Here is a 24,112-nt window from a genome sequence, read left to right as displayed (position 1 = left end):
AGTGTTTATGCTGAAACATTCATATGGAATCACTATGTTTATTAAAACTGCTCTGAGATCAGCTCTAAGAATCATATAACATAAATGTCAGGACAGACAGATAGCACACATATACATGTAGCCAACATGCACAAATTACACTTCAATGACAATGCATGCCATGCAGCCCATTTTATAACTGAGCATAACATAAGAATAACATAAGCATATCATGAACATAACATAAGCATGACATAAGCATTATGTTGATTTGGATCATTGTTAATGGTTGTCATCAGTAATATTTTTGTTACATCACAATGCTATTAAATTCTCAAATCTAGCTGTTGATTAATCTTCTGCTCTAGCAGTTTTGACAATAGTAAATCTCAATTACAGCACATGTAATACAGTATCATTTTTAAAGTAACAACTCATTCATAGGCACTTTTAGGGAACATTCACAACATAGTCTATGATTACTAATAAATATATTTTAAAATGGTCATTTATTAAGAAAAGCTCCTTATGTAATCGACATGGTGATGCATTTCCATGTGGAAGGAGACTCCAGTGTTAGTGTTTTCTAAAGGTCACTTAGGTTTCCACCAAGACAGAGTTCACAGGACAAAGAAATTTCAAGAAACTTTACAGTTTCTCTGCTACATGACTGCATTAGCTTTGTTTTTGACAAGAAAAATCAAGATATGTGTTCAGTTGCTCATTGTATTTAGTTTTGTATTTCCAGCCAAACATGGATGAAAGGTGTCTAAAGGGAACTTGACCTGAGGAGTGCTATCTTACTACATAAATGGGTTCCGTTTATATATAATATTTAAGGATGGCTGTAAGTAACACTATCAAAAACATAGTTCCCATTTATCACAAAGCTGCAAATACAAATCTGTTTAGCATTCTCATGTTGTACTGAACGAGAAATTTGAGTCAATATACGCTACAAACAAATACAACTAAAATACAGATAATGGCCCATAATTAGGAAATTCAATTTGCAAACCGATAAAAGTCAAGCACCTTTCAAAGGCTCATTTTGTACTTGAAAGTAGAGCCAATAGAGGGCAAGAAGGTAAAGCCCAAAGCATGCAACAAAGTCCCAGACATATGCAGTAATTAAAAAAACAACAAACAATAGGGTGTACACAATAATTCTTTGCATATTATCAGAGGAGAAGAACTCTTTCCACCACAACAAATTCGGTTCACTCAACCCCTCCCCTTCATCCGATTGAGCTAGAGGGTCTCTTTCTATATCCATCATTTCCTCATTTGTCACGTCCTCATCCACATATTCTGAAATTGAAGGCATGGGAGATGGTATTGTCAATGTTCTGCTTATGGAGTGTCTTTTTCCCATATATATTCCATCTAACTGCTGTGTGTTCTTCAGTCTGAGGACACATAGCTCCATTTCATCATCGCTTACAGATTCTGTCGAGGTGTTGTCATCCATGTTCTCAGTCTGTTTTTCTAAAGTGTCAACTTCGCAAAGACCAACTTCTGCCACATGTTTTCTGTCTATTTGGCAGCTCACCTCTTCCACTCCTTCAGCAAATTTCAAGCTGTTTTCTGCCTCATTATCTCCGTCACTGAATGTTTCATCACTATTTGGTGTCAGAGCTTGCTGAGATGAATTGATTCCACTGAAAATTTCTTCTTCACCATTGAAGTGGCTTTCGTCTACTGGTTGCACAGATGTATGTTCCAAACCTGAGTTTTGCTGGTTCTGTCCATCATGTAGATGAACATCTCTAATAAAAGAGTTTATGTTAGGGATGCTTTGTACCTCAGCCACTGATGTGACTGCACTGACCGCCTCCCGCTCCTCCATTTCTGCTTCAAGATCTTGGTTATCCTCCCCTTCCTGTGCATTCCTTTTTGGCTCTCCGTCTTTTTCCTTTTCATTCTTCTTTTCCTCTGCTTTGTCATCCTCTGCGTAGTCTGACTCACAATTACATTTGTCATCGTGACTTAATTCTACTTTTTCATCATTTTCTTGTTCTTCTTTTTCTACGTGATCTGCTTGTTTGTCTTCTTGCTGTTCTTCTTTCTTCTCTAATTGTTCCTTTACTTCTCTTATATCTTTTACTTCCTCTGATTGCTTTTCTGTCATTTCTGTAAATTGCTGTTCTTCATTTGTAGCAGGATTGTTTACTTGGATATTTTCTTGAACCTCTTTTTCGTCTTCCTCTTTTCGTGAGACAGCTTCAGGATTGTCAGGATTGATACTAATATTAAACATAGCCATATCTTTATCTAAGAGTTCATCAAAATCAACAGCACAATTTAAACGTAAAATAACATGTTCTTTATTTTTATTGATTTGGCTGGCATCTATACGGTTTGGTGAGATCCCATCTACAGCTACATCTTCTGAGCCGATTTCTGTCTGAATAGTTTCAGTGTCTTTTCCCATTTTTTCCCTCTCACCACCATCATGTTTGTCACTTGGATTTGATTCTGTTTCAAATCCAACATGATGAGAACTATGACTGTTTATCAGATTTGCGTCCTTCATAGTTTGAAATTCGGGAACCATCGTCCCTAGGTTTTTACTAAAGAAAATGGTGGCTTCAGTTTGGGGTTTGATGCTCACTTGTGTCAGATCCTGAGAGGGAGACGAAGCGTCACTTTGGATAATTTTAGGTGTGACATTTGATAAAATGTCAGAATGGAACAGAGCAGAGTTAGGCATGGGAGGACCGCTTTCCTCCAGGCACTTGATGTGAGTATTCAAGGTTTGCTCTGATGTTTGGTCTTCCTGGTTCTGCATTTTACTAATTTGAGTTTCTAAAGATCTCTGGGTGACTGATCTACTCTCAGAGTGTGTATTTTCAATAATTATAGCTGATGAGGGCTTGGCAGGTATTGGGCCTTCTTCTGACTGTGTGGGTAAGATTGCAGTGTCTCTACATATCAGCTCCTGATGTAAGGTGTTTAATGAATCTTCACTATAGCGTTTGTTTTCTTGTGAATATTCTGAATCGTCCAAACATTCGTTTTTTACCAAAACTATTTCTGTCTGATCAGTTGTAGATTCTTCTCTGGAAACTGAGGGCAGGTGTTCTAATGAATGTTGTTTCTCTATAGGTTGTGCTATTTTTGATCCTGAACTGTCATGATCCACCAGATCATTGATATCTGGTAAAGTGCTGTCCTGAAAATCAATCTCTGCACCAAGTTTTGTTTTCACACTGGGAAAAGATAAATCATTTTCAGTAGTGCACCTTGTGTTATTTAAGGATTCTGGACAGTCCGCATGATAATCAGGACAATTGTTCACATGTGTTTTTGATTTAACTGGTATTTCTGAATTTGACCTTGTCTCTACACTTGTGTACGTGACCGCTCTCAGACTTCCATGGCCTAGGTTCCCAACTGACTTGTCAGCTTTGGATGTGCTGTTCTTAACGCCTCTTCTGTCATTTTCCATTCTTTCAAAGACTTGATGGTAAAGTGGAGCCACTATTGTCTCAAACGTGTACTGATGACCGAACGATTCCAAGCCTTGGTTATCCTTTAAAAGTGTGTTGTCCACATGATTTGTTTTGACTACACTGCTGTTTATGTCTGCAGTGCACCCCATCCTTTCAAAGCATTCCCATGCCTTTTCAATACTCTTATCATTAGACTTGTTTAAAGTATGGTACTTAAGTAAAACACTTTGGCTGGCATCTGTCTCTTTATCTTGGCTGCTCTCTAACAGCTGTGAGTCTAACTCAGAATTATGAGTGTTTACGGAGTCCAAGGGGGGTCGCCCTGTGTGGGATTTGGAAATGATTAGCTCAGGGTTTGTTACTGGAATTTTGTCCTTTTCCTGTGTTTGAGTTTGTGTAGCATGAAGCTGGTTTCTATGAACATCCATGGAACCTTCAGTAGAATCCTGTTCTTCAGGCTCAGCCGGCAAAGAGGTGACATTAGTTTGTGGCGTTGACAGGTTTAAAGGTGCCTCATCTATTGCTGGAACAGAGATATCCACTTCATCAGCGTCTTTGTCAGTCTGTTGGAATTCATTGTCATCTCTTTGGGCAAAGTGCTGCTGTACTTTTGCCATCCGTGCGGCTTTTCTTTTGCTTCTCTTCTTACAGAGTCCGCTGTTTTCCTCCTGCCAATGTAGAAAGGATATTAGATTTTAAAAACAGCTTTAAAGTCATTCTAAAGCAGGGGTCACCAGAGAGCAAACTGGATGCACACCCAGCAACCTGTACTGAACTGAACTATATTATACTGAACAGCAGATTACTTTCGGAAAGAGAATGTTTTAGCTCTGCTGTGACCACTATGGCAAGTTTTTTTCTTCCAAGTATAATATTACTCTACATTAACTCTGCAACATGACTATACATGCGTTTATGAACATATTGTTAAATCTGTTAAGATCTCATAAATCTATTTACATGTACAGTTTTTTCCCCCATTATCCTTCTGACTGCATCAATATAATGAGGTACATTCATTGTTAATTATTCAATGCATAAAATATTAATATTGTTAATATTTCAATGTACTGTATGTTGATAATATTGTTGTTAATAATGTGGTTAATTATTGTTAATATTTCAATTCATTAATATCTCACTGATGCACCATTCTGTACACTTGTTTAAAGCATCCACTTGTACAAACACAGATCAATCATAACATTAAAGCCATTTGAAGATTAAAACCACCTAGGTTTTGGATTCCCATTGTGCTGCCCAGGCAGCTCTGGCCCCTCAGGGCATGGCTCCAAAGGATTTCTGGGACTGTGCTGTGGTGTGTGGTACCAGGAACTTAGCAGCACCAGGTACCAAGAAGTTGGATCGGGCTCGTTCGTCTGGTACATTCCATGGGTGCTCGATCGCATAGGGATCTGCGGAATTCTGAGGTTGGGTTGGTGCCTTTGGGCTCTTTGCCTGATGGGTGTTCTGGAGTCTTTTTTTCATGCCCAGCATTGGCTTATTCATCGGTTTGTGCTGCATTGGTTTTTCTGTGGGATTGGGTTGGGTGAGATGGCCTTTGGTCCCCATGGGCGTAGATGGGCCTTGGGTGCCCATGATCCTGTCACCAGTTTACTGCTATATAATTGATAATCAATGTTATTCAATTTACCTTAGCACTGTAATATTTTTCCATTCCATATTGTTCATATAATTTGTAAACTGGCTGCCATGATAATATAATTTTTATTAGAGATCTATCTATCTATCTATCTATCTATCTATCTATCTATCTATCTATCTATCTATCTATCGATCTAATATTAGAAAAATGTTGCATAAAAACCAATAAACACATAAAAAGAAAAACAGCAAAACCTTGCTATCATTTAGAAACTGGACATTTCTAGAGTTTAGCCATGCTAGAGGATTTTGTGGTTTTATCAATCATCACATACATGTATGTAATTATTTAGCTGATGGAAGCTCATTGTATGAGAGGACAGTACAGTATGAGGTCTGGAGACAATAGAGTCATTAAGTGAAAAGTTATTTTTTTAAGAAATAAATAAATGATTTTATTTAGCCTGTATGGTCTGATTAACAAACTGATTAAATGTTTTTTTTTTCCCCAATGCACTTTTAACCAAAAATTGATTGCACAATAAAGTGTCTATTCTCCCTGTGTCCCATTTAAAAGCGTCCATCATGTTAATCTAAAACAGATGTCCTCAAAGTGCAGTATGAAGAGCAGTGTGACTTTAGTTGTATCTGTGCTTCTCATGTGTCTCTCTAGGCCCACGGTACAGTTAATGCTTGCGAAGGCTTAACCTCAGCAGTCACATGATATTCTCTCGGAAAAAGGTCAGCCCATGTGACTGTGTGACAACACTCCAGTTTCTCATGGACTAGCTTTTGTAAAAGCCTGTTACATTTACTGTTTATTTTTGATGCTTAATATACTGTACACAAATGGTTTTCAATGATTGTTGCTTTATGAAGGTGTTATGAAAAAGAGCTAAGAAGCGCTTATGGATCTAATATCGGTTAATAGCCATAGAACACAATGGCATGCTGAGACCAGTTGTATTAATATACAGTATATACAGTACAAGGGTATATATACTGTATATCTGAACATACCTTCAGTTTTATGTGTTCCTTCTGTATTTTTTCTTCTTTGACAGCCACAGGTTCAGTGAGGGCAAGTATTCCACAATTAAGGATTATTTCTAATAATAATTATAATAGGAGATATAACACCATAATGTAGTATCTGCATCAAACAATGTAAATGTCCAGAAAACACTTAAAGGGTAATATTACCTGGAACTTCCTCTGTATTTGAGGTAGTGCTGCTTATAGAGGAATGCCTAAAAAATAAATAAGTACAGAATAATTTTTATAAATTCACACAGCGGATTAGTGAAGGAGTTCATTTTACCATTAATAATAATGTTCAGGGGTTAAATTAACTAAAGGCATACTTATAATACAGTACATCACAACAAATCCATATTCATATTAAATCATATCACGTTATAACTTTACAGACTTGTATGTATGACATTAATTGTAAAGTGTTGTAACTAGATTTCTGACCTGCTCACCTGCTTGTTTTCAGACAGCTTTTTGGTTTAAGTTTGTCATTTTCGTCTTGCTCTTTGGCTTTTTCACGACAAAACAAAACAAAGTTCTGCCCATGGTTGTTAGTCCAGAAAACTCCAGAAGGTGTTTCATATCGAATGCAAAAGTCAACTCTGGCTCCTTGCTCCCCAAAAGGAGGCACCAGCGTTAGCTTGAAAGAGAAACAGTCCGTAACCCCGTCGCTTGACTCAGGCACGTACTCTGCCAGCAGGTCAAAATGGCTGCTCCAACAGTCCAAAGAAGTACGGATGTAGACCAGCTTGTCAAAACACAAGTTCATAACACGAACAGTCCCTTTCAAAGTGGTTGTGCCAGGGAGAAGCTCCAGACTCTCCAGAACCACCTTCTGCTCGTTGACCCTGTAGATCAGTTCCTCCAGTGTCAGTGGAAGAGCAAAGAGAAGTTTCAAAAAGTACTCCTTCCCAACCTTAAGATCAACCTCCAATGGGTCTACCAGATCACACATGGACCAGATGTCAAACTTCTTTACAGAGACCAAATTTAAACCAAAAGCATCTGCAAAAGATACTCTCCGAGAGCTGGAAGGTGGAGGCTGGGAATCACCATCATCATCGGAAGAGAACGATGAGCTTCGGCTCCTTGGAATAGGTGATGATTTGGGTTTGATGCCCCCAGTGCCCAGTTCTTCATCGTCGCTATCCCAGGGGCAAGGCTCTGGAAGGGCCAGCAGGTTGGAGCTGCCTATGTTGAGCCCCTGCAGCTCTCCCACCACCGGCTCCATCAGACTGTATGGACCGTCTGTGGCAGAATGAGAGTTCCTTAACATGCTGCCAACAGCTGATAAGCAACATGCTGGGACCGACCAGATGGACTCAAGTTACTTTGACATTGCAGCATGAAGCCAACACTATAAATAGAGCTTAAAAAGGACCTCAGCTATGCAGCTAAGGCTCCGGGGGAATGTTGTGAATACAACCTCCCAAATATATTGTTGACAGAGACACCACCGCTGGCTTTTTTTTTTTTTTGAAAGGCTCTGTTTCTAATTATAATGATCCTGATGCTTTTTTATATATATAAATTTTTTTCTTTATTTAGTAAAATTATCCATTTTCAGCGGTAGAAAAAGTATCAAAACTATTTACAAAAATTAAACAAATTCTTTACTCAAGTGGAAATGTATAGGTAAGGCTAGTTGAGGGGAAATAAGTTAATAATATATATAATGCCTGAATTTAATGCTGGAAGCAATTTAAGGCAGTTGTTTACTGAAGTGGAGTTAAAACATAGGGTAGGTTTGAGCGCCTTTCTCAAGGGCTCAACAGTGGAAGCCTGGCAGTGCTAGGGCTTGAACTCCCAACCTTCCGATCAGTAGCCCAGTAACCCACAGCCTTAACTAATTAACCACCACTGCCCTAAAGAAAACAAACCCAAGATACTAACAGGAACATGAAAACTACAACAATGGCTAGGAACTATAGGCTAATGCTAATGCTAATGCGACCACTAACAACAACTACAGTAAAAACAACAAGGTAAAAATAACTCAGAAACTAAAAGAACAACAGATGAAAGACAAGTTAAAACAATGACTTTAATTAGACAAACTGATGAGAACAGAACGAGTTGCAGGTGAAGACAGTTAGGACAATGTGGCTAATGCCAAATGTCAGTGCAGGAGTCTAACAGAACACAAAAGTCAACAACCAAACACCGTCATGTATAAAAGAGGGTTGTGACAAATTTAGGCTACTGTCAAAAGTTTCCTACTTAAATGAATGCATTCATATGAAAAAAAAAGGAAAATTCTTTACCTAAAAAATTTAATTAAGGATAATGTCATGTATTTATAATTATTGCACAATGTGAGTAATTTAGGACTAAAATATTGCCACTATTTACCATTAGCTAGACTTGCTACAGCTGAATTTAGATGGTGTTGCATTGCGGTTCAAGAATTAGACAATTCCTAATAGTTATTTCTACATTGATTATCTTATTAAGGTGAAAATTAATGTAAAAAAGTTTATATATATATATATATATATATATATATATATATATATATATATACTACAGTACATGATATCTTCTTATATGAGGTCACAAAGGAGAAAACTTATATTGCCTTGTTTGATGACTTAAAAGTGATTTTTTTAAATTTAGCATTGAAGTACACCCAAGTACCCAAGTACTCAAGTACATTCCATTCCTGCCATTGATGCTTAAGTTGTTTTCTTGTTGTCATAGATAATGGTTTAAAACCTCTCTTAGGGTTTTACTAGCTGTTTGGAGTAGTTTACATAATGGTATTTTATTCCCTATACAATTTGTGTGTTGGTAGCCGTGGTCAGTACTTGGACTGAAATGAGTCTGATGTTACACAGGGGTTTCATCACCTTCCGACAGTGTATAAAAATATTCAGTCTCGAAGGCCTAGTCACTGCCCATTTATAGAAACATAGAGATTGTCCAGGTCATGTACAGTACTGTAGTGGCATTCTACAGACAGGACTAGATCAATAACCTATTAAACCAGCACACATTATGTGTAACTAATAGAATTTTAAGCTTTATTAACTTACAACAAAAATAAATAAAATTGCAAAATAGCCGTCTGGTTTGATAATTCCACTATAACTGAGTAATATAATAAATAACAGGCCAGTGGTGCCACAGGTGGTTGAGGCTCTGGATTGCTGATCGGAGGGTCAGGGGTTCAAGCCCTACCACCAACATGTCGCCATTTTTGGGTCCTTGGGTAAGACCTTTAACCCTATCCCGATACAACCGAGCCACTCCTTGCAGTGCTGTTCATAAGCCCAGCTAGAAAGTGGGAGGGTTGCAAAAGGAAGGGCAGCCAGAGTAAAACCTGTGCCAGATCTTATACAGTAGATTAAATGATAAGTGATTAAGTGCCCTCCCAATAAATAAATAAATAAATAACAGAACTATTTGAACTATATTACTTGTAATTTAAGGCTAAAGAATTTAACCACTTTTCAACACACGGGCTTTTCATCTCATCTTTACATTTCTCGTGTTATGACGTATAAAATAACATTACGTAGCAGATAAAACCTTTAAGGCAAAGCATTTCTTAGAATCATATATCATATAGTGCTGAAGTTTTGTAATAAGCTCACCTTTGTGGTGTGATTGTTTACACAGAGAGAATTGTGGAAAAAAAATTGTCCCAACTAATACGGCTAAAAAAAATGCGAACAGCTCATTGTATGGAGATATTCCTGCACGGTAATTTGTCACGACTCCAAAAAGTGCAGTTTTTCTCCATTTTTTTATACTGAAGAATAACAAACAAATAAAACGAAAAGAAAAATAGTACTGGACACTTTGCAAAACATTTTTTGCGTGTAAAAGTGATGAGTGGAATTGATCTGCTGGCCAGAAGGAATTCTTGTGCACGAAAGCAAACTTGTAATTATGATACAATGTTGGAAACAAAAACAGTACACTCTCGTCAGCCATAATGAATGAGGTTTAATATGAGACCCAGTTGCATTTAATAAAACATACATATAGGTTAAAAATTTTAGGAAATTTTAACCAGATGCAAAGCTGATAATATTTGAGGATATTTATGGAAGAACAGATTAAAATATGTTCAGAATGTAAATCAGATCCGTTCCGGTTCAAAGTGAGATTGGGCTCCAGTTTGGACTACTTGTTGTGCGCGCTGACCCACTCCACAGCTTAATACCTGCAAAAAATATTTCACATCAGTGAATGATATCAGAAATGCAAGGTACAATACAGATACAGCCTTAAGCCACCCATCACTTCTTCATGTTGTGCTTCCAAATAGCCATATGTATTTTAATGAAGTTTTCATCAATATCTCTCCCAGCTTCCTGAGGGACTTTTTGACTCTCATTTTTAGTTCACTCCCTGTACCTAAATTGCAGATGAATGTTTTTTGTGTGGTAACCCACACAGAGACCTATGAATCATTCCAGCACAAAAACATTTCACTTAAGGCATGAACCAGTGAGAACCAGGTGCAGACGATGACAGATGATCAGGTCGGTGACTAGTACACTGGTGATGCTGAATGCTGAGTGGTTGGAACAGACGAGAGGGGAAATGAGGTCGCTGCTGTGGTTTATATCTTTCAGCATTTTGCATCCTGTCACAGTAAAACATTTGGTTCCGTTTCTTTAATTTAATCTGCACTATTTATGAAGAAATAAGCGGTGTCCTCCGGGTACTCCGGTTTCCTCCCACAGTCTAAAGATATGCAGGTTAGGATAAGTGGCATTCCCAAATTGCTTATAGTGTGTGTATGTGTGTGTGTGTGCCCTGCGTGTCCAGGGTGTACCCTGCCTTGGGCCCTAAGCCTCCTGGGATAGGCTCCAGGTCCCCGCGACCTTGAATACAGGATAAAGCGGTATAGACGATAAGTGAGTGAGTGAGTGATGAAGAAATAAGGGGGGGGGGGGGGGGGCTCAAGACTTTTGCACAGTACAATATACACTGTACAATGTGTATGTGATGGGGATTGTGTTCCTGTTGTAGATATTTTATATGATCTACCGCAGTGGTGATAAAAACATGTAAACGGGTAATATTGTTGATTCTAAAATATAAAAGTTAACAAAAAAATCTATTATTTAAATAAATAAATAATAATTAAAAAACATTTTATTTCATTATTATTCCTACCTGTAATAGTTTGGCTTAAAGGGGCCGTTCTTGTTCACCCCTACGTACTTGGCCTGCTCATCTGTGAGCTCAGTTAGGTCTGTATCAAAGTTCTGAAGGTGCAGCAGTGCTGCATACTCATCTGGAAGTGCAGCGCATATGACTGAGATATTTTGCTTTTTAAAAAACATAAGAAAGGATATGACTATTAATTGTACGTCTTACCCATTTTCTTAGGAAACGAGTAAATATCTTGTTTGTAATGTTCATCAGGTGCATTAAACAGCTCGATCAATGCCAAAACCTAAAGAGAAGCAGAGATTTGATAATTGTTTTTTTTTTTCACTCTATTTCGCTCAATACTTATATAATTCCTTCAACATAAGGATCATGACACTTAAGGAACAATATCCTTAACCTGTGCACACACCTGAGTTATTTCCGTAATGGACAAGACGAAAACAGGCACAGCAGAGGAGCTCAGGTTAACCGGCCGACCCTTAAATCAGATACATTACACAAACATACTGTATATAGTCACACCAGCAATCATTATCTATAAAAGCAGAGGTTTGTTAGTAGTCATATGTTTATTTGTTGACAGAGTATTCTCACCTCTGCCAGTAGCACTATGGTTTTGCCGTCTGGCCAAACGATGTGATCCACATGTGTTCTTACATGATGCCAAGTCAGCTCTGGTGTCATCAGACTGGCCTGAGAATAGAGCTCATATTCAGGCAATCAAGCAGCTCAACTAACACCGGCTTCATAAGAAGCAGGACCCAATTTGGCCCTGATATTACTGGATTCAAGGCTCAAAACAAAAAAAAACAAAAAAAATTTTCACCAAAATTTAGTTTTTCTGCCCTGAATGTAAATTCCTATTATACTGTAAAATGGTATCTACTGTATTATGCAAACATTTCACATTTTAGTCAGATTTAGATGGGTATCATATGTGTGTGTGTTCGACAAAAAAAAAAAAAAAACATGGGAAAAAAGATCCCGCTTTTTGTCCTTTTTTCCATTTTGGTATTTCCTGGATTATTCTCGTATTGTGACCTCATAAAAGGAGATCCCCTCCCCACAGCTTGTGGCTCAGCTCTGCTGTTCTCCTATGAGCATGGCTCTGTAGTAACTCATCTACAGTACATTGACTGAAACGGTGCATTTGGTGGAGGAGAGAAATAAGGGAGTTTGTGGTTTAAATAAAACGCATTATATTTCAGCTCAATCATTATCACATACACTTTGAGAGAGCTCTGAGACCTGCAGTAACTTGTTAAAGAAACAGTAACATAAGGGATCTTCAAAATTAAATCATTTTACCCATATTTTACCCATATGCCTGCTTCTCGTCTGACACACTGGCCTCCCAGGAACTCCTTTACTGGACCAAACATGTGGAAATGTCCTGAAGCGAGGTCAGAAATGTAGGGGGAATCTGGCTATAACTCCCAGCTGAGTTCCTGTAATGTTCAAGTGGTGTTGGTGAACGATTGTGTGTACAGTTCCCACAGTCAGCCGCGTCTTTTCTGCAAGTTGGTGATAAGCCAATTTTCAATGATCAGGCGTTCCACTCGCTGACTGTTCACGGGAATGATTGCAGTGGGCTCTGAGCCACCTTGTATGTAAATGTTAATTCATTCATAAGAAATGTCATCACAAGTCCTGGTTTGACTTGAATACCCCTCGTGTGTGGGTTTGTTTTTCTTTTTCAGCACAAAAACCTTCCAGTTTAACAAGTGTGTGTAAACCTTTAATTTCCACAGAGCAAGATCAAATTGTGTAACAAACTGATTTCAGAAATGCAGAACGAAATTCAATCAGTGTTCTTAAAGTGTTCCTGAAACATTTCTAGCTTTGTATGTGCCACGTCCTCATACAGTGTAAATGTGAAAATATGACAAGGTGAAAAACCTCACCAGGTCATCAGAGATATATTAAGATCAGAAAAGGTCAAATCTGGTTCCATGCTAGGGCATGTCAGAGTTTGGTATTACAACTATTTCTCACTGAGCTGGAAATGTCAGACACACAAGTACATCCCGAAGTGCGGAAACTCAGCCTGCGGTCTTACCACGTCAATCTCTGTGTTGGAGTGGCCCATGTTGCAGACAATACAGCCTTTCTTCATCTGATCCATGTGCTCTCGTGTTACAACATTTTTATTTCCTGTCATCACAAACATCACAATTCAGCTGGTGCTCAGACAATATATTAAAAAAGGTACAACTGAATGAACCACTAGGTATTCACTTTCTAAAAAAGTAATTTTACCAGTGCAGGAAATAACAACGTCCACCACTTTTATGACCTCATTCAGTCTGACCACTTGAAAACCATCCATGCTATGTAAGAAAAAAAAGGTAGGATTATTATTATTATATATTTATAAATTCTGTTCTATAATTCTATTTTATATTAGGGGTGTTCGAGTCAAACAAGGACTTTTGATGGTGCAGAATAATCGAACACTGGCATGAGAGTGAAAACTCCATTTATTTCTCTGTATGATCCCCTGATACACTATTGCACTTAACCCAGCGTTTCACTTGTACTTGGATGCCATCAAGGTAGAAAGTTTTCTCAGTACGCTGAAAGCATGATCTGACTACCTGCTTGCGCCATGTCTGAAACGCTGGCCTCCCAGGAACTCCTTAAATGGCCCAAACATATGGAAATGGCTTGGGGTGTGGTCAGGACTCTACGGTGGATATGGCAAAAACTTCCAGCCGAGTTCCTATAATGTCCAAGTGGTGTTGGTGAATGATTGTGTGTACAGTTCCCACAGACAGATGCATCTCTTCTGCAAGTTGGTGTGAAATTATCCGTTGATTTTCCAGAATAATGCATTCTACTCTCTAAATGGTTATGGGAATGACTTCGGGGGTTTTCCAGGATCATCATTTACGAACATACAGACTTCTTTTAAATGTTTGTAACATTCAAATTTAAAAGAGTCTCACCATTATACTGTGCTTGAAGTCTTCAATCGATTTTTACACCTTCATTCACAAGAAATTTCATCACAGGTCCCAGTTTTAACCCGAACGCCCCTCATACAATAAATAATATGTACTGTACAATCAACTCCAGAATAATTGGTACCCTTGTATATTACCAGGCTTGTAGTGCACAAATAGGGTCGATCTCTGTCACATATACTATTGCTTTCATCCCTTTCAGAGCAGTACAGCAGCCTTTTCCCACCTACAGTACAAATACGCACCCATTCAACACACAAAAGCACACACACACATGGATTTGAGTTTATAAGAAAAAAAGCTCATATTTAATTAAGGATATGTAATAAATCAATGCTGTGGATACTTTACATCTCCATATCCACAGATGACTATTCGCTTTCCACCTACAGTCAGAGCAGTGGTCTTCTTTAAACTGTGCAGAAATGTGCAAAAAGGATCTAATCAGTTAAAATGTTAGACATATATGATGTGCGTGAATCATAAATAGGGAAAATTTGGTTCTGGAGCCATTATGCTCTGCATCCTTCTGTCCTACTTTCTTACAGCAGGATTTAACTGAATAGTACAATCTATACAGAGCAGGAACTCATCAGAACCGACAATCCGAATCTTACCCATGCAGTAGCGATTCCTTGCAGCAATAAAATTTGTCAAACTTTTGCTTCATCACTGAGTCGTTGGTGTTTATTGCAGGGCAACAAAGCTTCCCGGTCTTATACATTTTATATAATCTGAAGGTGGAAAAAAAAAACATGGCTTGAGAACTAATTTACAGCAAAGCTCTTCAGATCACTGAAATACGTGTGTGTGTGTGTGTGTGTGTGTGTGTGTGAAAAATACTGTACCTGCGAACACCAGAAACACTTTCTTCAACAATCCCCTTCATGCTCTGAAAGAGCTGCGGGTATTTCTTATAGATCCAGTAGGTCATGTCTCCTCCATCATCAAGAATCTTAAAAAAGAAAAGAAATTTATTATAATAAAAATTTATTATAGGCTTTCCTGAAAGCAACTTGCAAAATCCAACCAAAGAAATATACTGATGTAAAAAGTTTGGCATTTAAGTAGCGTTTATTAGTAGTAGTATTTCATTAGTACATTTTTATATAATGTGTGTTTTTTTTTTTCAATAACAGAATGCATTTGGTGATTAAATCTGAATGATTTTTCCATTAAGGCAATGAAGCAGGCAATTTGATTATACTGAGAAAACTTTCTAATCTGATGGTATGCAGGCACTAGTGAAACACTGGGATAAGTGGATTAGTGTAGAAGGGGATTATATAGAGGAATAAAGGTAGTTTTTACTCTTATAACTGTTTCATTCTATTAGGGCAGTGGTGGCTCAGACAGATGAGGCTCTGGGTTGCTGATCAGAGGGTTGGGGGTTCAAGCTCTGCCACCACTGGGTCACCCGTTTTGGGTCCTTGGGCAAAACCCTTAACCCAATGTCTCTATAAATGTCTCTATGTCTCTATAACCCAGCCTCTGCATAGGCTGGTTAGAAAATGGGACGGTTGCAACAGTTTGACTTGAATGTTCCTAGTAGTATATATACAGTAATATGTGTTAATAATATTCTTGCCTGAATTATCTATTTTTAATATTTTTGTTATATTATTATTATTATTATTATTATTATTATTATGTGTCTGATTTTTATAGAAAACAATTAATATAAAGAAAACAATGAATCATTAGCATGTAAAAAATACTATATATTAATATATATATATATATATATATATATATATATATATATATATATATATATATATATATATTATATATATATTTTTTCCACCTGAAAATAATAATCTGAAACAATAATACTTTACCATGTTCGGCTCCCAGCCTTTCACATTAACGCAACTATCTATACACCAGAAATATTCATCCTCAGACTCCCTTCTCCATGCAAACACAGGGATACCTGCATACATAGGATGAGAGTCTGTTGTTCACACCTGCATTATTTATTAAAGTAACCATTTCAAACGTTGTACCAAAATACAACCCATAACACTTATGAATCTGATTAAATACCAGTTGTACGCTGTGTAAAATTCTCAATGAGATAAATGGAAAGTAACAAAAACGTTGTATATATTTTTCATACTGATCATGTTAGAGATATGAAAAAAAGTTTTCAGTGAAAGTCAGGTGTACAGACCATACAAATGCAATTGTTATTGCCAAAAAGTGGATCATTTGTGTACTGAGAGTACACAGCGTAAGCATCCTACACACTGCATATCTCTTAGATGTGGCTGAATGTTCAGTTCCAGTTTAGAGTCAGGAACAGCGTGTACCGTTTCGCCACAATGCACCTGCTTCCTGTGTCTAAATTAGGCACGGAATCAGTGACATTACACCACTAACTCAAATGTTCTCCTAATACTTAGTAATTTAATGCATACGAATGCACTGATCTCTGAATTTACACCAAGTTAATCCTGTATTACTAAGCTGCCCTAAGACACACATATCTGTCCTTATTGTCCCTCTCAGATCCCTGGGATTGTAATATAATACCCTCGAAACTAAAGAATGTATCACTGATCTGTGTCCTGCTTCCTTTTAAAACTCCATAAACGTTCTGATTCATAATGCAAGCTTCAGAAATCATATTCAGGCATATTTCTGTCTCTATACGTGTATGTGTATCATGTGCCAAGGTTCATTTCACTAGCCTTTTCAGGACATCTTATGCAACATACACTACTGTATATACATTATTCCCTTAGATATATAACTAGGTTACTGCACAGTCAGAACCTTTCTTTAAATAGCAAACACTCAGCTCTTGATTGCTCTGATATCTCTGTTTGAAAAAGTGCTAATCCCCTTTTTCTTTTGTTCTGGAGTCTGCATGCTTGGTAGGTTTCCTCCTGGTGTTCCGGTTTCCTCCACAGTCCAAAGATATACAGATTGGATATTATTAGAGCCTTCTTATAAACCTTGCAGCTGGAAGGTCTCATGGAGTTTTTGAAATACAGAAATGTAACACTTTTTTGACCATTTAGAATAAAAACTATATATAATAAGAATATGAGAGATTAAGAGAACTCCAATTGAGGATGTGGATACATGAATTTAGAGTCACGTCAATGCTTCGCTTGAAAACATTTTGCAATATACTGTATACCTTTAAGTGTGAAAAAAATCTATTACATCTTAGTTAAGTTAGAAAGCTAGTACAAAATCAGTGCTTACCGGCCTCTGCTAGAGCTGCGGCTATTTTATTTTGGATGGAGTAGATATTACAAGAAGCCCATCGACACTCTGCACCCAGAGCAGACAGCGTCTCTATCAGGACCTGGAGAATGACTGCATATTAACACTGGGACCATTTTTTTTTTTGTAGGAGAAAATCTACAATAGATTTAGGTTTGAAATTGATATTATGATATCAATTCAAAATATGATATTGAAATTTCATATTGTCTCTAGTGAACAGTGCAGGGAGCAGGGAATTTGGGAAGACTCACGGCCATGTGTGCTGTGATATGGACGCAGCCCACTATTTTAGCCCCTGCTAATGGTTTTTCGGCCTGGCCTGCCCTTCTCAGCATCATCAGCGCTGGCATGTCTACAAAATAAAGCATATAAATCTCTATTACTCATCAGCACATCCACATAAACATGCCATAGACAGAAAAAAAAAACCGTATCGAGGTCAATTTAGTAATCAGGTGGATTAACCTGGTGAGGCTGATTTAATTGACTAAGGATGCTTTGAGAAAAACCCTGGCTACAAATTAATACATAGGGGATCTCATCTGTTGTTATGTGAAGAACAGGAAATCACAGCATCACTGTTCCTTATGCAGAAGACACATTGTGTGAAAACATCATAACTAAATATGCATGCATTTTGAAATCCTGATCGATACCTTGCTCTGCTAGTTCAATTTCCTTGCGACCATACGAAGCCTGATTGATGTCTTTGACACAGAAGTCTTTACTCCCTTCAGAGTTCTTCTGCTCTATGTCTCGAGGAGAAGTCTCATCTTCAGAGCTGGCTTCAGGTCGGTCAGAAACGAGAGAGAATTAACAAGAGAATCTGAAGATAATTGACAATTATGATAATGATGATGATAACGAACAATAACCCTAGATCATGGTGTTATGCAGTATTACTTGCATGCAATGCAAATTTTATGTCATGTTAAGAATTGGTACCTGAGTTCCAGCCGTCTGCGGAGTTCAGTGAGGTGGATGCTGAGCAGTCGCCCATTTTGCCCATGTGTCTCTTGTTAAACTGCTGAGGATGCTCTGAGGCCTGCATTGGTTAAGAATGAAAACAACACTACAATGTTATTTGTATAGTCTTTAATACTATACTATTACTACGAGTCTACTACTGTTACTACAGTACTGTACAGTAGGATTTTTTACTTTACGAATTACAGACATAGCATACCGCTCTGGAATAAAATCACAGACAACCTCCACAATTAGTACAAATCACACGAGGTTCCCAGATAATACTAATCCAGAGCGAATAGGACATAATAGTACTACTGTTACTACTATTACAGAACTAATATTACTAGTCTAATACAATTACTACAGTGTGACTATTATTACTATTACCATTACTGCTCCTCCTACTACAACTGTTACTAATACTACTATTACTAATACTACCACTGTTAAAACTATGATACTGCTACTACTTCTACTTAACATAGGTTTTAAACTTATACTTATTATGTTATGATTTGATTATGATAATTAAGTTAATTTAATATTTTTAACTTTATTTTGAAGATTAGCCCAATCATTAAGTTTTTATTTTGTTTAATTAAGAAAGTGTTTATATATATATATATATATATATATATATATATATATATATATATAAAAAATATATAAACACCACCGTTCAAAAGTTTTAGAACACTTGCAAACTTTTTTTTTTTTGTGATTTATTTTTTACATTCTACAACAATACTGAGGATTACAAAACTATAAAATATTTACATAACAACAACAGAAACAACAGTGAGTTGTTATTTTAAGACACAGAGGTCAGCCTTTCTGTAATAGTTCTTGCAAGAACAGTATTGTCAAGTGCATTTGCAAAATCCGTCAAGCACCATAATGAAACTGGCTCTCATGAAGGCCATCCCAGGAGGGCGAGACCAAAACCTACCTCTGCCGCAGACCAGAAGTTCATTTAGAGTTATCAGCCTGAAAAGTTACCAATTAACAGCACCTCAGATTAGAGGCGTTATGAAGTCTTTACAGAGCATAAGTAGCAGAAACATCTCAATATCAACTGTTCAAAGGAGATTAATGCATTTTTTGGACGCCTTCAGCATTCCTTTACAATGTAGAAAGAAATTAAAATCAGGAACAATCATGGAGTTAGAAAGTGACTCCAAACTTTTAACCGGTAATATATATATACAGTATATATATATATATATATATATATATACTGTATATATATATATTACCGTATATACTGTATATATATAGTTTTACTGTGTGTGTGTGTATATATATATATATATATATATATATATATATATATATATAATAAATTAGGCTAATTGGCGTCACTAAAATGTGTGTGTGAATGTCATCCAGCGGTCCCAGCCTGGTCGTAAAATGGGAATTATTATTATGGTTATCACCATCAGCCTTCACGGTCCCCAGTTAGTCTACATTATATAATTAGAGTTGGACTACTATATATAAGACACATAAAAGTCACTTCCTATGCTAATCTAATTACTTGAGATGATGTTTGAGGGGATTTCTTTTTCCTTTTTTTTGGCCCTATACAGAACTTCTGATTAACATTAAATAAATAAAACAAATCCCGAATGTAATTTAGAATTTTGTTCAATTATCTTTAATCTTTTTAATTTTAAGATTTTGTGACTTATTTGCAAGATAGTTTTCATTAAAACTATTTTTTTTTCATATGATATAATGTACCTCATATTGTTCTGATAGATGAAATTAAAAATATGTACAGTATATGTACTTTTCCTATTTTAAGTGTCTTGCATGTAACTACTATTTAAAACATTCATTATTTTTTAAATAATTGTGAATATCTTTCATATCTGAGCTAAACTTAACTCTTAAAACATATTTTATAACTTAATCCTAACCTCTTCTTTCTTATTTTTGTGCATATATCATCCAATATCATGTACGTTGGAAGCAATTTCCCTCTAGGATTAATGAAGTTCTTTGAATCTTGAATGCCTGCATCAGGAAAAACCTGCATTTTTCAACCTGAATTGATTGTAAACTGTCGTGTATACACTTACAACTGCACACACACACTCCTGCAACATGTAACTACAGTATGTGCAGTTCACGAACCAGTTTAACATGAAATATGATCCTGCTTTAAAGGGAATATTTCGAACCTGCAATGCAGTTACACACACAATCGCTCTCTCAGCATATTTTAGTCTCTCTTTTAGGACATTTTCAAAATCAACAGTGTAATACAGTGAAACCTCCCTAATCATGAATAAGTCTACACTGGCATTAACAAAGTTTAATTTTGGATAAGTTTGTCTCAGTGACCTTGTTTTTCTTCAAAGGTCAGTCAAAACATAGCCCTAAAGGGAATGTGACTTATTAAAAGCCCCACAGTGTAGACTTCTGATCCACCTGCTTGAAAACATGTGATTAAAAAAAATTCCTCACATCAAGAGCAAAAGGTAGTGAGGCACATTTACTTTGTATTTCTGAAACCAAACAAAGAGATCTCATTAAGGGGAAAATATGAATAGGTAGTGAGTCATTAATACCAAGGACATCGAGATTTTGTTTTTGGAGTGTGTGCATATGCATGTTCTTAAGGTAACACATGGTTGCCCTCACCATGGTCGTGTACATAACTGGACATGGGTCTACATTCCATCTCAAATCTTCTATATTTGATTATATTTTTTTATATTTCTATTTTTATTCCTTTATTTTAATTTATTAAAAGTCTTCTTCTTCTTCTTTATCTTTCGGCTGTTCCCTTTCAGGGGTCGCCACAGCGAATCATCTGCCTCCATCTAACCCTATCCTCTGCATTCTCTTCTCTCACACCAACTAACTTCATGTCCTCTCTCACTGCATCCATAAATCTCCTCTTTGGTCTTCCTCTAGACCTCCTGCCTGGCAGTTCAAACCTCAGCATCCTTCTACCAATATATTCACCATCTCTCCTCTGAACATGTCCAAACCACCTCAATCTGGCCTCTCTGACTTTATCTCCAAAACATCTAACATGGGTTGTCCCTCTGATAAACTCATTCTTAATCCTATCCATCCTTGTCACTCCCAAAGAGAACCTCAACATCTTCAGCTCTGCTACCTCCAACTCTGCCTCCTGTCTTTTCTTCAGCGCCACTGTCTCTAAGCCGTAGAGCATCGCTGGTCTCACCACTGTCCTGTAGACCTTTCCTTTCATTCTCGCTGATACTCTTTTATCGCACAACACACCTGACACTTTTCTCCACCCATTCCAACCTGCCTGTACCCGCCTCTTCACCTCCTTTGAACACTCTCCGTTGCTCTGGACCGTTGACCCTAAGTACTTAAAGTCCTGCACCTTCTTTACCTCTGCTCCCTGTATCCTCACCGTTCCTCTTGGGTTCCTCTCATTTACACACATGTATTCTGTCTTGCTGCAGCTAACCTTCATTCCTCTGCTTTCCAGAGCGTACCTCCACCTCTCCAAATTTTCTTCCACCTGTTCCCTGCTCTCGCTACAAAGCAAAATGTCATCTGCAAACATCATAGTCCATGGAGACTTCTGTCTAACCTCATCTGTCATCCTGTCCATCACCAGAGCAAACAAAAAGGGGCTTAGAGCCGGTCCTTGATGCAGACCCACCTCCACCTTAAACTCTTCTGTCACACCTACAGCATATCTCACGACTGTCTTACAGCTCTCATACATGTCCTACAGCTTTCATACATAATTTATTAAAAGTCGATACAGTAATTTAGGAATCCATTTAAAAATGACCTTTTACTATCCAGTTTGATTTGTCTTTAGAACAGTAAAGTCAACATCCCCAGTTGACACTACCATTTAGATACAATGAGCTTTTAGCACTGGAGAAACACAATAACCAACATTCCCACTGTTGTTAAAACTACTCTTGATATTCCGTATGCCTGTCTGTGTCCTCACCATGCAGTTTCTAAATCAGGTGTACTTTATAGGGATGGAAATTGTGACTGCTTACAATTCATTGAATCGAATTCTTTGAGAATCTTACTGTTAACATTAACATCATATAACATTTACACGTTAACATAATTAATTATATACTATTAAACTGGTGTCAGGATCATAAGAACCCAAGGCTCACCCATCACCCGTTCTGTCCCATCCTACGGAAAAAAAGCCAATGCAGCATTTCGTGCTGGACAAAATAGAAAGACATAGACCATCCAGTGGACCAGAGCCTGCCATGCTTAGCAGCCAAAGGTTGTTGATCCAGCCTCCAAACTCCGAAGATCTTAATCTGACCCAGCATCCACAGAATGTGTCGGAATTCCAAAAAATTCCAAACCACAGAGGTCCCACCCTGAATAGTTTCATATCGTCAACACACTCAGCACCTTTTACAAATCTCTTTTTTCCAACCTTTCAATTTAAAGATGGTGCACAAGATGATTTTAATTTTAAACACAGAGTCTAAATTCAGTTGTTGCTCCAAATTAGAACATTAGAGACTAACCCTGACCTATGGGCCATAATTTGACACCCTTGAACTGAGAAATGCTTCCTACAACAAATCATTCGAAAGTAACTCATAAACCAGTGTCCAATTTATCCCATGACCGACTCTTACCCTGTCTGTATTCAGCTCCTCGCTGACAGTCCTGTTACTGAACGGTGACGATTCTTCATTTCTCTGCAAGCTTGCTGAGCGACGGGCCTTCGCTGCCTCCAGCATCTGCAACAACTGAGCGATTACTGAATCTATGGAAGCTGAACCTAAATTCGCAGTCCCCTGACTAACCAAGGACTTTATATTAACATCACCATTATTTATTTCATTATCTGGTGTGTTTAGAGCTGATGGTCCATGCTGGGAGCTGTCTTCAGACATGACTGTAAAGCGCTTGGCCGTTGCCAAATGAACACTGGTGTACCGTCTTCTTATTTTCTAGGACATTTAAATTGTACATAAACACTACCTTCATGACAAATAAATAGAAAAACACAGAGCATGTGGGTAAGTAAAGGGTAAAGAGTAAATTTATCATTTACTTGTGTTGGTGTAATGTATTGACTGTAAATAAGAACACTGTGGTGTGTGTTGAAATAATAAAGATAATGATTTATTTCTTTGAACAGAGGTCAATGATGTGGTTGAGTGCGACAACCAAATCATGTCTCAGCCTCCCTTACTCTTAGCACTGGAGCCCCCCAGGGTTGTGTTCTGAGCCCACTGCTGTACTCATTGTACACGTACGACTGCGTGGCCACTTCCAGCTCCACCACCATCATTAAGTTTGCTGTCGACACTGTCGTAGTGGGCCTGATCACAAACAATGGTGAGACGGCCTACCTAGAGGAGATTGGAAATCTGGAGAACTGGTGCTAGAGGAACAATCTCCTCCTGAACGTCAGCAAGAGAAAGGAGTTGATAGTGGACTTAAATACAAAGCAGGAGATGAACTACCAGACCCCCATCATCAACAGGAGAGCAGTGGAGAGAGTGAACAGCTTCCAATACCTTGGTGTTCATATCACGCAGGACCCGTCATGGTTCTGGCACATCAACACCGTGGTGAAAAAGGCCTGGCAAGCGGTGCTGCACCAAGGCCAGGAAGATCGTGAAGGACCTCAGCCATCCCAACAATGGACTGTTCTCTCTGTTGCGGTCTGGGATTCCGCTCTTTGAAGGCCAACAAAGAGAGACTGAGGAGGAGCTTCTTCCCGCA

General features: G+C 37.7%; 2 protein-coding genes across 5 annotated transcripts; both read right to left on the bottom strand.

The window, feature by feature from the left end:
• Positions 1–896: 896 nt before the first annotated feature.
• Positions 897–7,350, bottom strand: ppp1r3ab (protein phosphatase 1, regulatory subunit 3Ab). Its single transcript, XM_053505205.1, has 5 exons — positions 6,527–7,350; positions 6,243–6,289; positions 6,060–6,148; positions 1,371–4,102; positions 897–906 (listed from the first exon to the last, which is right to left on the bottom strand). The coding sequence occupies exons 1-5, from the start codon at positions 7,348–7,350 to the stop codon at positions 897–899; spliced, it is 3,702 nt and encodes a 1,233-aa protein (XP_053361180.1).
• A 2,679-nt stretch (positions 7,351–10,029) lies between these two features.
• Positions 10,030–23,957, bottom strand: ahcyl2a (adenosylhomocysteinase like 2a). Of its 4 annotated transcripts, none has more exons than XM_053505745.1 (17): positions 23,905–23,957; positions 18,362–18,461; positions 18,073–18,201; positions 17,668–17,768; positions 17,393–17,495; positions 16,015–16,109; positions 15,022–15,128; positions 14,791–14,907; positions 14,525–14,588; positions 14,311–14,399; positions 13,467–13,537; positions 13,267–13,361; positions 11,802–11,900; positions 11,617–11,685; positions 11,412–11,490; positions 11,208–11,328; positions 10,030–10,245 (listed from the first exon to the last, which is right to left on the bottom strand). In XM_053505745.1, the coding sequence occupies exons 1-17, from the start codon at positions 23,914–23,916 to the stop codon at positions 10,239–10,241; spliced, it is 1,458 nt and encodes a 485-aa protein (XP_053361720.1). In that variant the 5' UTR covers positions 23,917–23,957; the 3' UTR covers positions 10,030–10,238. The 4 variants fall into 4 exon arrangements, with proteins under 4 accessions (XP_053361720.1, XP_053361718.1, XP_053361721.1 ...); XM_053505743.1 differs by lacking the exon at positions 23,905–23,957 and adding an exon at positions 23,014–23,345; XM_053505746.1 differs by lacking the exon at positions 23,905–23,957 and adding an exon at positions 22,528–22,564.
• Positions 23,958–24,112: the final 155 nt, after the last annotated feature.

This window comes from Clarias gariepinus, chromosome 10 (assembly GCF_024256425.1).
Source record: "Clarias gariepinus isolate MV-2021 ecotype Netherlands chromosome 10, CGAR_prim_01v2, whole genome shotgun sequence".
Classification (NCBI taxonomy): domain Eukaryota; kingdom Metazoa; phylum Chordata; class Actinopteri; order Siluriformes; family Clariidae; genus Clarias; species Clarias gariepinus.
This window is presented reverse-complemented; position numbering and strand designations above follow the sequence as displayed.

What these genes read in the sequence shown, in the direction of transcription:
- ppp1r3ab (XM_053505205.1), bottom strand. Translation starts at nt 7,350, where the DNA reads ATGTTAAGGAACTCTCATTCTGCCACAGACGGTCCATACAGTCTGATG. An exon ending in AAATACAGAGGAAGTTCCAG is followed by an intron (nt 6,149 to 6,242) that starts GTAATATTACCC and finishes AATTATTATTAG; the next exon opens with AAATAATCCTTAATTGTGGA. An exon ending in AGGAACACATAAAACTGAAG is followed by an intron (nt 4,103 to 6,059) that starts GTATGTTCAGAT and finishes CTACATTGGCAG; the next exon opens with GAGGAAAACAGCGGACTCTG.
- ahcyl2a (XM_053505743.1), bottom strand. Translation starts at nt 23,274, where the DNA reads ATGTCTGAAGACAGCTCCCAGCATGGACCATCAGCTCTAAACACACCA. An exon ending in AGTGTTTCTGGTGTTCGCAG is followed by an intron (nt 14,908 to 15,021) that starts GTACAGTATTTT and finishes TTCCACCTTCAG; the next exon opens with ATTATATAAAATGTATAAGA. An exon ending in CCAACACAGAGATTGACGTG is followed by an intron (nt 11,901 to 13,266) that starts GTAAGACCGCAG and finishes CTCTATTCTCAG; the next exon opens with GCCAGTCTGATGACACCAGA.